We start from the raw sequence: 16,850 nt of genomic DNA, 5'->3' as shown, positions 1-16,850 counted from the left end.
TTCAATATACATACATTCATTCGGTCCCCATTTAGGAGCTCCATACCTCAACTACCAATGCAACCCAGAGACCCTCCACTTCACTCTCCCTAGAGAACAAACTTTAAGTCATTTTTCATCCTGATGACACAGAACTGAAGAGGATATTTAGCAATCTGAACTCTGTTTAAACAACTTGTAGTCAAAACCTCTGTCCTTTACACCTACTTTCAGAGGTTCCTGATATGTCACAAGCTGAAACTTTTGGGTAATCTGTGCAGCAAACCAGTCGGTCGTTGCCTTTTCCTACTGCTGACCTAAGATTCAACTCTCTCTGGTTGGTTGAGTTAGTCACCACTCATCTATTTGCTTCCAGGTTCCAAAACTGTGTTGCTATTTCCTCTCCCATTCTCTCTCTTCTTTTGAGGGTTTATGCCTATTTACTTTTTAATTATGGAATTAAGCATAGTCAAAAACAGATGGAGTAGTATGAAGGATCACAATGTCCTGTCATCCAACTTTAATAATTATCAGCTCATGGTCAATCTTGTTTCATCTATACCCTGTTCACTCCCCAACCTTCTATGTTATTATTTTTTTTCTCCTATATTATTTTGAAGTAAATCTAAGACACCAATCATTTCATGAACAAATATGACTATCTTTTATTTATTAATTTTTAAAATTTATTTATTTAAGTCATCTCTACCATCAACGTGGGGCTAAAACTCATAATCCCAAGATCAAGAGCTGCACTCACCTCTGACTAGGCCAGTCAGATACCCACCCCCCTTTTAAAGTTTATTTACTTAAGTAATCTCTACCCTCAATGTGGGGCTCTTTTAGCGATATATAAAAGACAAAGCCTCCTTTAAAAAAATAACCATTATCAGCCCCAAGAAAGGCAAATAATACTTCCTTAATACTTGATATTCAAATTTACTATTACCTAAAAAAGATAATTTTAAAAAATCCCCTGGGCTGTTTGTTTCAACCAGGAATGAAATAAGACCCCCACAATGCAAGCAGTTGAGGACTCTTAAATCTTTTAGGTTACAGCAGGGTTTTCAATCTCGGCACTGTTGGTATTTTGAACTGCATAGTTCTTTATTGTGCAGGGCTGTCTATACCCCCGTGCCCTCTACCTACTAGATGCTAGTGACATGCTCAAAGCAGTGACAATCCTAAATGGTGGCAGGACCGGGCACAGAATCATGTCTGGCTGAGAGCCACGGGTTTTGGATAGCCTCTTTACCTGCCTGCCCCCACTTTGTTGAAGAAACTAGGACTTTTGTCTGTAGAATTTATCAAGTGTAATGCCTTAATTTTTTTTTTTCTCTTCACTGACATGTAAGTGGGGTTTCAAGGAAGAGTGAGATTATATTTGTGTCCATCTTCCATCCTTACCTGAAGTCAGTTCTGCACGTTACTAATTTAATTGCCCGCAACTAAGACAGCCTCCAGTGATCACCCTAATCTAAAATAGGTGCTTTCTGTTTTCTCCATTTCAGAAGTTATTTATTTACCTCACAGTACTTATCATATTCTGTAATTATTTATCTCCTTTCTTATTATGTCTATCTACCTGGCCGGAATGCAAAGTTCATGATGAGCTCAGGGATCTTGTTTCTTCTTATCTTCCCACTACCTTGCACAAGAAGCACACAGTAGACACTATAACAGGTATGTGTTGATTAAATAGAACAAAATTGTAACACAACTTTCAGGGTGTAGTAATCTTTTTTTATCTTTACAGAAAAATCAATTACTTTATGCTATGAAAGAATTACTTTATGCAGAAAAGAATGTTCTATTAGAAAGGATGTGGAGAAAAAGGAACTTATATATACCTTATATATACAATTTACAGTTGTAAACTGGTATAGTCATATCTGATGGCAAATTAAAGTATTTATGAAAACTTAAAATGTATACATCAGTGTTTCTCAACTATAATATACATACTAATTGCTAAGGAACTTGTTAAAGTTCAGTTTCTGATTCAGTAAGTCTGAGGCCCAAGATTCTGTACTTCTAAGAAGCTCTCAGGAGATGCTGATGCTATTAACCCATAGACCACATTTTAGGTACTAAGGATGTACATAAGCTATCCTTCGACAATTCCATTTCATGGTATTTATTTTAGTGAAAGGTTTATTCACATGAACAAGGATAAACGCAGAAGGATCTTCACTGAAACTTGTTTTTTAATTCTCTACAGTGAGAAATGGCCTAAGTGCCCATCATTAAAAGCAGATGCTAAATAAACTATGGAATAGCAACACTATGAACTACTAAAAAGGAGTTTTAAAAATGAGATAGATCTATATGAACATGGATGAGGGAAGACTTCTGAGACAACAACCTGCGAACGGATTTATGTTGGATCAATAACCAAACTGCACGTAAACCTGTATGTGAAACCCAACCAAACTGATAACACTAGTATTTTCTAAGTTGGAACCTGAATTGAGCGTGAAGCTTAAGGATTCATTAGTGTTAACTCTACAGTGCTTCAACACTTTATAGGGTACTATGGTGCCACCTATATAACTGAAAATAAATGTAATAAGAAAGAATGTTCTTACCCAGATGATTTTGTAGCTCTCGTGTCTGCCCATCTTCAGTTGGAGTAATGAGATCCCATATGAAGCCTTTAATTTTCTCATCTCCTCGGTAGTGAACAAGGCAATAAGCTAAGAGGGCTCGGCAAATTATTTCTACATCATGCTCATTCAGCTGCCTTTTAAAACGACCATGAGACAGAATCTCTCTCCATCGGCCCCATCTGGTTAAAAAAGGTAAACTTACATTAATATTTAGTCAAGTTCTAGAGAAAAACAGAACTCATGGATAAAAGGCTTGAAAACTACAAAAAACACATTTGTCATGAATAGGATTTACCTAATAAAGTTTTTTCCCTGAGTGTAAAATGCAGAACCATGGTATAGTGATTTCAAGTGTGTCTTATTCAATAATGGATAACAAGATTATCCATTTTATATTATTGAATATGCAACTCTCAGAAAAACAAGGAATTTGACTTCAGTGATACATTTATAATTTAAAACTTAAGGATACTCCATCATTCTGCTATTAAATATATGTTAAGCATATAAATGTAGGGTATTTTAAATCTACTTAAAATAGATTTTTATTGATTCTAACAAGATGAAAAAATACACTAGAATACAGTGTACGTTTTCTGTAACTTTGTATAGACTATTAACAAGAAACATTAAAAAATTTTTTTTACCCATAAACTAGAAGATTTTTCTCTACTCTAAAGCATTCAGTTCTTCCATAGCCATTGGAACGATCACAGGGTCTCCGGAGTTTGGGCTTTTCATCCCCTTCACTTTCGGCTTCAGATAATTCCGCCAACTCATCTTTTGTGGCACTAAAGGGTCTTGTTTGCTTCCTAATTCTTGGAGTGTCAATAACCAAGCTGTTCTGTAAAATTGTTAACAGCTATTACTTAAAGGTCCTTTTACTATTTTGTTTATAACAATGTTTTATATCTTCACCTTTCAAATTGTACAAACAATAAAATAATTACAAAAAGTCAGAAAAAGAAATTACTAACAATTTCATCAACCTACCAGATCAACTTAAAAATTTTTATATTCCTTTAAAATGCTTATTACCATACACATATAATATTGTGACATCACAGTCATAGGATGAAAAGAATTTGGTATTTGGCCTTATCATTAATATGAGAGTTATTGTGTTATGCTTTATATAATAACCATAATATATTTTTAAACTATATTTATGCATCTTAGTTTTCTTTACCTAATTCATAGTTTAGATTGTTTTCAATTTTTTTTCGCCTTATTTTTAAGTAGGCTTCACACCCAGCGTGGAACCCAAAGAGGGGCTTGAACTCACAACCCTAAGATCAAGACCTGGGCTGAGATCAAGAGTTGAATGCTTAACAGGTTGAGCCCCCCAAGAGCCTTCGTTTTCAATTTTTAAAATAAATAATGCTAAAGTAAATATTTGTTAAAAAAATATTTTTTTAATGTTTACCTAGTTTTGAGCCAGAGAGAGGCAGAGCATGAATGGGAGAGGGGCAGCGAGACAGGGAGACATAGACTCTGAAGCAGGCTCCAGGCTCCGAGCTGTCAGCACAGAGCCCGACGCGGGGCTCAAACTCATAGACCGTGAGACCATGACCTGAGCCGAAGTCGGATGCTTAACCGACTGAGACACCCAGGTGCCCCATTAAAATAAATATTTGTAATCTAAGTTTATCCTAAAGACAAATCCAAAAAAAGGGAAATATCTAGAAATACCAATACTGGTCAAAGGATTTAAATATTTTATAGATCCAAAAACATGTTTTAGTCCTTTCCAAAAGAGTTATATTAATACACAAAAAGCAAGGTAATTAAGTGTATGAACCTCACCATGTTTAATTCAGTTTAACTCATTCAAAACAACTTAAGTTGACATGTTTTTTACCTTCAATGAAATATTTCCAAGTTAGGAAGATATTCTTTGAGAGTATGTAAAAAGTCTGTTTCTCCTTCAACTTTACCCACTAATTTTAGAATTCATCAATGGGTCTTGTCTGCTACAATTATTACTGTGGTCAATACATGGTAGAACTCTTCTCTTATTCCTTCTATATTTGTTAATCAGCCTTTTTTCAGTAAGAAAGAGTTGTCCTTTTGCCCCACCCCAGCTTCTTTAAAGACAAAAAAAAAAAAAACCCCTAACTGTATTTTTTGAGTAAATTTTCAAGTCTTCTGCCCACAATCTTTTGTGGTTTGATGTATTTTTGATCACCTTATATGAGCTTTCATATAATAACAATATTGACTTTCATATAAATTTCTGCTATAAATAAGTCTCACCAGTCTAACTGCCCTTTTATTTTCCATTAAGTACTTTGGAGTACTTAATGGAAAAAGTACTTAAGTAGTCTTATGTATTTGCATATGCCAAACATTTCCTTTGTGATTTCTTTCTAATTTAGAATGTTTTCCCACCAAGTATTTGATAAAACAGAAATCTAGTTTTTCCATTTTTTCATGCTTTCAAAGAATTAAAAAAATTTTTTTATCGCAAATTGGAGTTTACTTGGTATAGAGTATATCATTATAAAGTTCCCCCCAACGTTAACTCAATATTCTAGTCATGATTATTATATAATGCCTTTTTCTCTAATATTTCTTTATTAAAACTTATAATTTGATCTTTTTCTGTTATTTTGTTCTTCCTCTTTATATCTTTTTCTCAGTAGCATGCTGTTTTAATCATGTTTATAATACATTATGTTTTAATAGATAGTAAATAATGCTAGTCTGCCTTCTTTGTACTTCATTTTCAGAAAACCTTTAAATGTCTTTTTCAAAGCATAAATAAGAAAATGTAACTGTACAAGTATTAAATGAGTAAGTGCTTATAAAAGTTTATTTATAAAGTGCTTAACTCCCCAAGGTAATATACAAGGCCCTATAATGTGACCCAAATCTATGGTCTCTGACCTTGCCTATCACCTCCTCACTGCCTACACTGCCATGTCATTTCTATTTCTGGAATACCAGAGCTTATTTCCACCAATGGCTTACTGCCATTCCCTGTACCTTGAAAGATTTTCCTCATGTCTTTACATTATTGGCTCTTTCTGGTCATTCAATGTCAGCACAACTGAGAGTGACCTCCCTTGACCACGTCGTTTAATGCTGTCTCTACACCTCCCAGCATTCTCTGCCATCTGTTTCATTTTCTTCCCTCTCTGAAACTATCTTATGCACTTGTTTACTTCTGTCTCACCTACGAGAATTCATAAGTTGTGTAAAAGCAGTGGTTGCTTTGTCTTGGGCACACTGTCCCTAATGTGAGAATGGCACTTGACTCATAGTTGGATGAATGCATAAATGTATATACGAGTGTCTCTGGATCCCCAACAGAGACTTTTGAAAACTCACAAATATCACACTATAGGCATTGTTCTGTATCTCCCTCATATTTTAAATTTAACTGTGTTGGAGCTCTTTCTATATCACTAGTACATAGGGATCGACATGATTATTTTTACTTATTGCATTAGACAGTAATGCATGCACTAATCCTCTATCGTAAGAAGTTTAATTAGTTTGTAAGTTTTTTCTAAAACAAAAAAATGTGGCAATGAACATCACTGTACTGTATTATCATTGTACCTGTATGATTATTGCTGTAAGACAGGTTCCTAAAAGTGCATTTAAAATAAACATTTAATATTCTTGACAATTCATTTTTCCAGGGAAACTTTACATATTGTCTGGTTATATGAAAAAAACTGTTAACATTTTGATTTTGGTTGCATTTCTGTGTTTATAAACTTTTTTTATAATTTTTTAAAAATGCATTTATTTATTTTTAACAGAGACAGAGAGATAGAGCACGAGTGGGGGAGGGGCAGAAAGCGAGGGAGACACAGAATCCGAGGGAGGCTCCAGGCTTTGATCTGTCAGCACAGAGCCCAATGCAGAGATCAAATCCATGAACCACGAGATCATGACCTGAGCTAAACTTGGAAACTTAACCGACTAAGCCACCCAGGTGCCCCTATGTTTACAAACTCTTAAAATGCTTAAAATATGTAGTTTTCTTGCCAACTGACAAATCTCCCAATTAAATTTGATAATTTACTTAACTAAATCACATACATCTGTCAGTAAGTATACTCCTAAGTGTTTTGTATCTTTTTTTCCTCCTGTGAATAGATGTTTTCTTCCATTATATTTTTCTACTTCTGTTAGTACCAATATTTAAGAAGGCTAAGTGGTGTATTTATCTTCTATCCAGTTAATTCATTAAACTCATTTATTTATTTTTAAATGTTTATTTTATTTGAGAGAGAGAGAGAGAGAGAGAGTGAGAGGGAGCGAGTGAGGAGAGGGGCAGAAAGAATCCCAAGCAGGCTCAGTGCTATCAGTGTAGAGCCAGACATGGGATTTGATCTCATGAACCGTGAGATCATGACATGGGCTGAAATCAAGAGTTGGAGTCTTAACCGACTAAGCCATCAGGGCGCTCCTATACTTTTAATGAGTAAAAAATTCCATTGCTTCCAGATTCCACTGCCTTTTTATTTTTATTTTTTTTAAATGCTCATTTATTTTTGAGAGAGCTCAAGTGTGGGAGGAGCACACAGAGGGGGACAGAGGACTTGAAGCAGGCTCTGCGCTGACAGGCTGACAGCAGCAAACCCGATGTGGCTCAAACTCACAAACTGCAAGATCATGACCCAAGCCCAAGTCGGATGCTCAACCAACTGAGCCACCCACGTGCCCCTCCACTGCCTTTTTATTTTTATTTTTTTTTTAACATTTTTATTTATTTCTGAGACAGAGAGAGACAGAGCATGAACGGGGGAGGGTCGGAGAGAGAGGGAGACACAGAATCGGAAGCAGGCTCCAGGCTCTGAGCAGTCAGCACAGAGTCCGACGCGGGGCTCGAACTCACGGACCGCGAGATCGTGACCTAAGCCAAAGTCGGCCGCCTAACCAACTGAGCCACCCAGGTGCCCCTCCATTGCCTTTTTAGACATATAAACATGCCATATGTAAATAATGATGTTTTTATAAATATAGTTTCAAATTTACTTATTTGTTTCACATACAATTACACATATTTCTGAAACACATTAAATAGTAACGATTGTGTATGGCAGTGGTATTATTTCTCATTGTAAAGTTTTACATTTTAATTAAAAAGACTATCTATTAAAATAGATCCCATGCATCAATGCTTAATATAAAATTCTTTTAATCATTTAGCAGTTATCTTGCTAATAGATAAGATTCACAAACATTGATTCCTATACATAAGTAGACAGGTGTCTTATGAAGTAAACAGTTATGTTATTATTAGTTCTACAAATTGTATTTTAGCTTTTTGGCCCTTTCTTAGCTCTAAGTAAAGTTAAAAAAGAAATAGTTTTGCCACTTTCTTGACTGTTTTTTTTTTCTCCTTTTGTATCTGACTGGATCATCATTAATGGGAGCGGACTCCAAGAAAACAAAGTTAAAGAGCAAAATAAACATAACTGATGATTTGAAGACATTTTACAAATTAAAAAACACATTACAATTTTAAGAATATAAGTATTCAAACTTAAACTTTCCCTGTATTACAACCTATCATGATAGATACCAGAGGTATTAAATTGAAGCAGTGCCTAACCCAATATATGATCATTCAGATACTCCACATCAATTTATTTATGAAGTAAATTTATTTCAGTAAGTACACAGTTGAATACCTTAAAATATTATAATAATATTAGAAAGTATCCTAATAGATAATATTTTAAAGGGAAAGAAATACTTACTCTGCCACTGATGGCATCTATATCTATTTCTGCCTTTTTAGCCCATTTCTGCCAGAAGTTAGGATCATCTAAGGAAATATCTGTCCGATTTCCAGATGCCACAAAACTTGCCTGAAATACATAATGGCAGTTTTTCAAAATGTTTTGAAGTTTAGAGGAAAATCTATCAAAGTATATTTACAACATTATCTCCTCACATTTATTGGGGATAGAATTTGAATTCAGCATACACACATACATTCAAAGGATACTCCAAATGCTATGGTCTGAAACAGCACAGCATCTGCTCACGGCAAAAGGCTCACTGCCAACATAGGCTGGAGTTTTTAGGAAAGGATTAAGTAAGTTATTACTGTTGTTTAACTCAAGCTTTTGATATGTAAGGATCAAATCTCTTTGGTCAAGAAGCTACACAGGACAGAGATATGCTTTCCAGATATACTACATGAATATCAAGAAATTAGGTTAGAACAAGAATTTCAAAACTGCTTGCCCTATACAGTTCATTTTCTGGTATACTCCTACTTTATTTCCATCAGATTTTTAAAGAGATAGGTCTCCTAAAGAAAATACAATACAGGATATAAGAAATAAAAAAAATATCAGTCTGTCTTTACATTAAAAACGCTTTTCCTTACAACAATACTGCATAGTCATTGTAAAAATTTAAGAGATTACAGAAAAACAAAAAAAAAATAGATGATTTACTTTCTTAAATATTGTAGAAATCATACAATCTTTTAGTTGGAACAAACTTTAGATATTGCAGCTCAACACTGTCACTTACAAACTAATAACCATTATTTGAAACTTAAGTCCCTGAAAATAGATACGCCACTTCAAAGGAAGTAATCAAAGTGCTTTATAAAAATGAAACAAACAGTAAAGATACGTGATTCTTTAAAAAAGAAAAGAGCCTAAAAAATGCATGGGAACACTTACAAGAGTTAAAGGGAAGAATGTAGTCAAATTATTTTCAAAAGAGAATATAATTGGTAAATGGCTTACAGATAATGCTTAATTATCTGGGATATAATCAAATGATAAAAATCTTCATTAAAAAACCCATCTTGATGGCATTTTAAAAGAAAATTACACATTAAAGAGATGATAAAGCACCTATACGCAAACAAGCCATTTATGACATTCAAGGTAAGTCTGCAAGTCTGAAAGTTTGAACAGTGGAACACTAATGATATGAAGGAATCACTGTGAATTTGATTTTTGAATGTAATGGTAAGTATTGTGGGTGTGTTAAAGAAATCTTCGTATATATTATACATATGCCTGTATATATACTATCTGGGATTTCCTTTAAAATAATACGAAGGATGGATAAGGTAATGATGAAGCAAGTTTGGCATGAGTTGATACTTATTGAAGCTGAATGATAAGTATACAGGTTTTATTATACCACTGTCTATATTTGTACTTTGAATCTTTAGACTGTGTCTAACAAATGAATTAGAAACAAAATTAAAATCCTAAATGCCTCTTATGAACTTAAAAGATTCTGTTCATGACACTACTTACCAAATATTAAGTATATTCATTCCATCAAACATTCTTTTGAGGCTGGGTTATTAAGATGCTATATAATAAGTGTTGAAATATTATAAATGTTTAAAATGTACATTTTGCTGGCATACTTATGAAACAGAAGTGATAGCAATAAATATTTTAATGAAATGAATTTAAGGGGCGCCTGGGTGACTCAGTTTGTTAGGCATCCAACTTCACCTCAGGTCATGATCTCACAATTCATGAGTTTGAGCCCCGCATCGGGCTCTGTGCTGACAGCTCAGAGCCTGGAGCCCGTTTCGGATTCTGTGTCTCCCTCTCTCTCTGCCCCTCCCCTGCTTGTGCACTGTCTCTGTGTCTTAAAAATAAATAAAACATTAAAAAAAATTTAAAAAAAGAAATGAATTTAAATTTTATGGGTTTTTTTGTTTTTTGGGGTTTTTTTGCTTGCTCTAAAACTATAGCTTTGTAGGCTCTAAGTGTAATCACAACTGTCCTTATAAGAGGAAAAGGCTATGTGACAATAGAAGCAGAGACTGGAACAATATGGTCACAAACAGGAAACGTAGGCACTCAAAAAAGCTGGACAGAGTCTCCTCTGGAGCCTCTAGGGAAAACCCATCCTACTGACACCTGGAGTTTTAGCCTGTAAAGACTCATTTTGGACTTCTGACATCCAGAACTATAAGAGAATAAAGGTGTGCTGTGGTGATTTGTCACAGTGGCAACAAGAAATAGTACAGCCAGACTCCTCTTCATGATAAAATACATATTATAAAAACCCATATCCAACTTAAAACAGCATAGGCTAACCAACTTGATAAAATGAAAAGTAGTAGCCATCATCATCTGCATAGAAGTATTTGATGACAAAGTATTATGAATGAGTGTAAGGAAGAGATATCTAAATTTGTTCAAGTAATTCTTAAACTATGAGGGGACTTCTACTTGTTAATTCAGAAATGAATTTCTCATAACTGAGGACATATGATATCCATACTTTCAAATCTTCATTAATTAGATTCATCAACTTCCAGGAACACTGAAAAGTTCACTGAAGTTCTTTGGGTTTTATTTTGTACTATATAGTTTCACTGATAACATGCTTCTTGAGATTTAACAAAGCTAGCAAATGAGCATCTGCTTTACATGGACATTTAATAGGAAAAGACATTAAATATGAAAAGCCATTAAAAATTAACAATTACATTTCTGGAACATATTAGATTATGATTGCTAATCTTAAAAAAAATCCTATGTTACTGTGGATAATCACTTTTATTCTGCTACCAAGTAACTGTTGATAATTAAAATAATTTACCTGGAAGAAACTATCCTTCACAATTGCAGCTTTTGTTATATTCATTGTAAGAAAAATGATAAATTTACTTTTCAAATAAAATTAAAAAATATTTCTAAATAATTTTAGATGCTATTGTTAAATGACATATAGCCTATTTTCAAGATGACTTTCAAAATTCTGAAGGATTTTAATGAATTAATGCCTATAAAAATAAAATGCCTGTTGTAGAAGATGTTATCAGGTATAGGTTTACCGATTAATTCCAAATGTTAAATCTTAACGTTTTTATTCCTCCAAAAATATTTTTCCTTAAATGTTTTCCTCTAGTCATTAAATCCTTTTATTATTTACAAAGGAAAGTATTTTATATGCTGAAATCCATCCTTCTACATTAGAAAGTAGCAGAAAGATAGTGGGTGCACAGAAGGGCCTTTACAAATAAGCAATCCACTGAAGCTTGATACAGACTGGTTTGTTTTTGTAAATTAAGCAATTCAAAGTCTTGTTCTATACCAGAAAAAAAAAAATCAGACTAGAACATTTCTATTTCTAGGATCCACCTTATTGCCCTTATGAAAATTATCTCAAAATAAAGTTCAGGTGATATAAGCACTTATCAAGTTACCAATAATGAGTTTTATTTGATGGATATGTACGAAGTCTAAATAAACAGTCTCATTATGCACTCTGCTCCATATATATGGCTTCTTTTAAAAATTATTTGATAATGCAAAGAGATGGATTGGAATTACTTCATTTATCCAAACCACTAAGAATAACTGAGCACAGAGGAAGTCTGGAAATTCCAGGAAAAAGTATAAAATACTACTAACTTTGCACCTTTGGTGCCACTACATACTGGTGCCATATTCTAATATGCCAAATGTCCACTACATAGTGGCATTCCCACACAACTGTGGAAATGGACAAATTCTAGGACAACTAGAGGCAAATTCTCTGGACTCGCTCAGCTACTTAAGCACCTCTTCGGCCGGCTCTTTTTTCAAATACAAGTTACTCCCTGGTCTGAGGATTTCAAATAGAAATTTAAATGCTTAAGTATTTCACATTCTTAGAGCACAGCTGGTTATGACTAGAGTATACTTGAGTAAAATAATACTCATCTAGCACTTTATTATAAAGTAGAAAAGGCCAAGACTATTATGCTGTCTTTTTAAAAAATATTTATTTATTTATTTTGAGACACACACACACACACACACACACACACACACACACACACACAGAGAATCCGAAGCAGGATGCAGGCTCCAACCTATCAGCGCAGAGCCTGATGCGGGGCTTGAACTCACAGACCTCGAGATCATGACCTGAGCCAAAGTTGGAAGCTTAACCGACTGAGCCACCCAGATGCCCCTATGCTCTCCTCTTTAAAGACAAGAAAGACTCCTAAAGGTTAACTGTCCAAGGTCACTCAGCCTCAGAGTCAGAATTCAAACTCTGGTATTCTGACTTTCATGATGATTCTCATTAGCATGGTAAACTTGGGAATCTCCTGTGGTCGTTAAACACTTTACATATGCCTACATTAACTAAAAAATAAAACAAATTTAAGATTTTCTCTAGGCATGGAATAACCAACAATGGTGATTTCTGTAGTAGCTGGACGCAGTGTGTTGACAACTTGGGTAGAGCCGAGGAACCCAGAGTAAACAAGATTTCTCAGGAAAGAAGTCAAAGCCATGGTACATCTACCCAATCGTGACCAGTTGTAGTTCTCAGCCTTATACTTCTGCACTATTCCTTTTGTTTCCACAATACTACTTTTTTCAGGTTTATTCTTTGTGAACTCTCAAATCTCTATCTGTATCCTAAACAACTCTCCCAGACACCTCCTCTTGGATCCCCTGTAAAGGCCCATTATATTGTTTTCTCCACATAAACTTCCTTCTTTTGCATTCTCTATTTTACTTAGGGATACCATGACCCTTCTAGCTACTTAAGCCTGAGATCTTCAAGTCCTTTTTGATTCCCCCTTCCATACATTCCTAACTGGTCATCAACTCCTGTTGATTCAAGTGGCACTCCGCTACCCTAGTTCACCCATCATTGTATCCTATATAAGCCTCTAATCGGTATCCCTGCCTTTAGTTTTTCCTCCTTTCAAACTCATTCTCTACACTGCTGCTAGCATTAAATTTCTAAACTGCATTCATTTTGTCCATTTTCTGCTTGAAGGGATTTAAAAGCTTTTTAACTGCCTCAGGATCAAGTTCAAATTCCTCAAAATGGAATTTTTTCAGCCCTTCACAATTTGGATCTAACCTTCCCTAATCCTTTCATTTTCATCTCCCTGTGCATCTACACATGCCTATGCATAGTCCTTGAAATCTTCCTTATAGTTTAGCAACACAGGATTCATTTCTTGTGATGCTCTCTGTAACACAATGAAATTCACACTGCCTTCAAGACTCAGATGTTATTTTTCTGCAAAGGCTTTCCTGACTCTCTGGCTCTTCAATTTTATGCAAAATTAATCATTTTCTTCTCTACTTTTTCAGCAACTAGAACCCTTTCATTTTAGTATTCCCAGTATTTAGCAAAGCACCTGGCACATGATTTCATTTTTGCTGAAGGAATATAAAAGAAAAATTTTCATTTGAAGACTGATATTATTTTGGAGATAGTCTCTATACTACCTGCTATAACACAGAGCTCTCCATAAAGATAAAGATAGACTTCCAGGTTGAAAGTGGACAGGGGGATACAGAAAGGAAGTAAAGGGAAAAGGAGAAAGCCTGTATGAATCAGTTGCAGGTGACACAGAATATTGCAATAATAAACCTTTCAGATGAATATAAGATATAGGTTTATCATGTCTCTTTGTAAAAAAAAAGGGGGGGGTAGAGGTGAATCTAGGAATTTAGTAAACTTTTGAAATGTTTTCCCCAAGTAAGGTAGTTATTAACACTTCCTTTCCAGACACAAATTTTCCACTCCCCAGATTAGATTTAAATATTTAAGATGAAATTAGAAATCCTTTCTCTTCTTTAAGTACTTGAAATTACTGTCAGTTAACGTAAGACGATTTAACCTACATTCTTAGATTTTGCTCTGACTTCAGCATAGATGTTCTTTAATTTCTAAATCTTATTTTGAGTGTTCTCCTCTAATACATAGAACTATTCCTGGTTATTATTCTTACTCCAGTATATGTGAAATTTGATATGAGAAATCAGAAAAAAGAAATGAAGGAAAAGAACATTTTATTTACTTCGTAAACATTAAGTAGGTACTCTGCAAATGATTAGTAGAGTAAGAGTGGAATTATTTTTAGTAGTAAACATTACTGGTATATTTATAAAATATCACTCACTGTTACCTTGGCAAATGTTGACCCACGTCCTTCTGACTCAATTGTGATAGTTTTTGTACGACGTAGTAAAATCTGATCGATATCCTCCTCACAGAATTTAGAGCCTTCATCTTCTTCCTCCATAATAGCACCATATGCACCTCTTCGAAGCAGATCTTCTATTTCCTTTTTGGAAAGCTGTTGAATCTAAAGAGAAAATAGTTTTGGTAACAATATTATTTTGAAATTCATAAAATGAGAAAGCACCCCTAAAAAATTTCAAAATACAGAGTCATGTTTAAACTGCATTTGGGTTTACAGTATAAATAAGAAAGAATTCTCTGAAAGAATACATTGAAATTGTTGACTTTTCCTTATTATCTTTAAAGTAAGATTTGCCTTGTACCTATAATAGCTTCAGTTACAACAAAGCCTATAGGGCAAGTAACCTCTCAATGTTCTTTTTAGTAGTAGGATTCTACAGTTGTTACAAGCATAAGATATGAGACAACAATCTTGAGGGGAAAAAAAATGCCAAAAAACCCTTACTTATAACAAAACAAAGCCAATGCCAGTAGTTTGACACCGAAAAAAAGCTGAAAAACTGTTTATAGAAATAATGCAGAAAAATTCACCAATTCTGTTTTGCTATGCCATGATACAAACAACCTAAAAGCACAGCAAAGACTTTCTACCTTGAAAACACATTCTCAGAGTTCACAAGGCCTGTAGCAATATGACAGAAAATGATTCACAAGCATTAGCTAAATATGGGTCTATTCTGAAATGCCTCCTTACATAAAAGCATCTATTTAGTGTTCAGGATGGACCAGAATAAAATGATACGCAACCTGACATTAAATTAAAAGCAAATAAGAACATAAAAGCTCCAAGTAAAAAGAAAATATACATACACCACCAACATTACTTTCTCTTCCACTCATGCTCTGTAACACAGCCTTATCTAGACCCAGTTTCAGACTGGCTCGGTCAAACATCTCTCTCTCATAGGAGTTACGAGTTACTAGTCGGTAGACTTTAACTGCTTTATTCTGACCGATTCTGTGGCAACGAGCTTGGGCCTATAAAAAAATGAAAAGTTATAGATTCAATTTATTTTACAAAATAGCACAAAATGCATTATACAAAAGGCATTTAACAACAGACTATCTCAATGGAATACAAAAGTATGGAAGAATTTTTAGAAACTCTTGCTATTGAATTAGTTATATCCTTTTCTGAAATGAAGATAGTGCTTACTAAAATGAGAAAGGATTCCGCAATCAGCAATAAGCTAAAGCTTAAGCTTATATTTCAGATCATATAAATCCATGAAGAATCATTTTTTATTTTTAGTTTTTCAAATGTTTATTTGTTTATTTTGAGGGGTGGGCAAAGACAGGGGGAGAGAGAATCCCAAGTAGGCTCCATGCTGTCAGCACGGAGCCCCACACAGGCCTTGATTTCATGAACCATGTCGACCTGAGCCGACATCAAGAGTCAGACGCTTAACTGACTGAGCCCCCCAGGGACCCCCAGAATTCTTGTTTTTTAAAGAGGGTATCATCAATATAATTTTAGACGGTAACATAAGCTCTACAAACATTATTTTTAACTGCTGGCAACTCAAGCTTTAAATTTAAAATCTAACCCTAAATTTCTCAATTTTTTTTCTACTACCTTATCAATAAACTTTTCAATACACTTTAGTAAAGCTGGGGGGGGGATAAAAACTTTGTAGGGGGGGATAAAAACTTTGTAGGGGGATAAAAACTTAAAGTGAATACCTCTGCAGACCTAAATTTTACTTAAACAAAGAAAAAACTATTTAATATGTAGATATGTTGGAAGTAAAGACATCAGAGATTACATAAGAGCTTCATATTTTATCTTGAAGTCTTACTAAACTTAAAATTTATTTCTTAATGTTTATTTATTTTAATGTTTATTTATTTTTGAGAGAGGCAGAGACAGAGCTTGAGCAGGGGAGGGGCAGAGAGAGAGGGAGACACAGAATCCGAAGCAGCCTCCAGGCTCTGAACTGTAAGCACAGAGCCTGATGTGGGGCTCGAACCCACGGACTGTGAGATCATGATCTGAGCCGAAGCTGGACGCTCAACCGACTGAGCCACCCAGGCACCCCAATATTTGTTTATTTTGAGAGGGAGAGTGTGCGCATTACCAGGCAACAGGCAGAGAGAGAGAGGGAGAGAGAGAATCATAAGCAGGCTCTATGATGTCAGCACAGAGCCTGACGCAGGGCTCAATCTTATGAACTGTGAGACCATGACCTGAGCTTAAATCAAGAGTCAGATGCTTAACCCACTGAGTCTACCCAGGCGCCCCTAAACTTAAAATTTATGTAATAAATTTAGACTCTAAGGGTTCCACAGAATCAA

At 34.7% G+C, this 16,850-nt stretch overlaps 1 protein-coding gene across 6 annotated transcripts in view; it reads right to left on the bottom strand.

Moving 5' to 3' along the window:
• Positions 1–16,850, bottom strand: part of CHD9 (chromodomain helicase DNA binding protein 9) — a 156,175-nt gene that overhangs the window by 44,800 nt on the left and 94,525 nt on the right. For all 6 annotated transcript variants that reach the window (XM_043599197.1, XM_043599199.1, XM_043599198.1 and 3 more), the window contains exons 17-21: positions 15,366–15,533; positions 14,479–14,658; positions 8,312–8,422; positions 3,236–3,432; positions 2,568–2,767 (exon numbers count right to left, since the gene is read on the bottom strand). In XM_043599197.1, coding sequence (XP_043455132.1) covers positions 2,568–2,767; positions 3,236–3,432; positions 8,312–8,422; positions 14,479–14,658; positions 15,366–15,533 — 856 coding nt within the window. The remainder of the gene's footprint in view (positions 1–2,567; positions 2,768–3,235; positions 3,433–8,311; positions 8,423–14,478; positions 14,659–15,365; positions 15,534–16,850) is intronic.

The sequence above is a fragment of the Prionailurus bengalensis genome, chromosome E2 (assembly GCF_016509475.1).
Source record: "Prionailurus bengalensis isolate Pbe53 chromosome E2, Fcat_Pben_1.1_paternal_pri, whole genome shotgun sequence".
NCBI lineage: Eukaryota > Metazoa > Chordata > Mammalia > Carnivora > Felidae > Prionailurus > Prionailurus bengalensis.
This window is presented reverse-complemented; position numbering and strand designations above follow the sequence as displayed.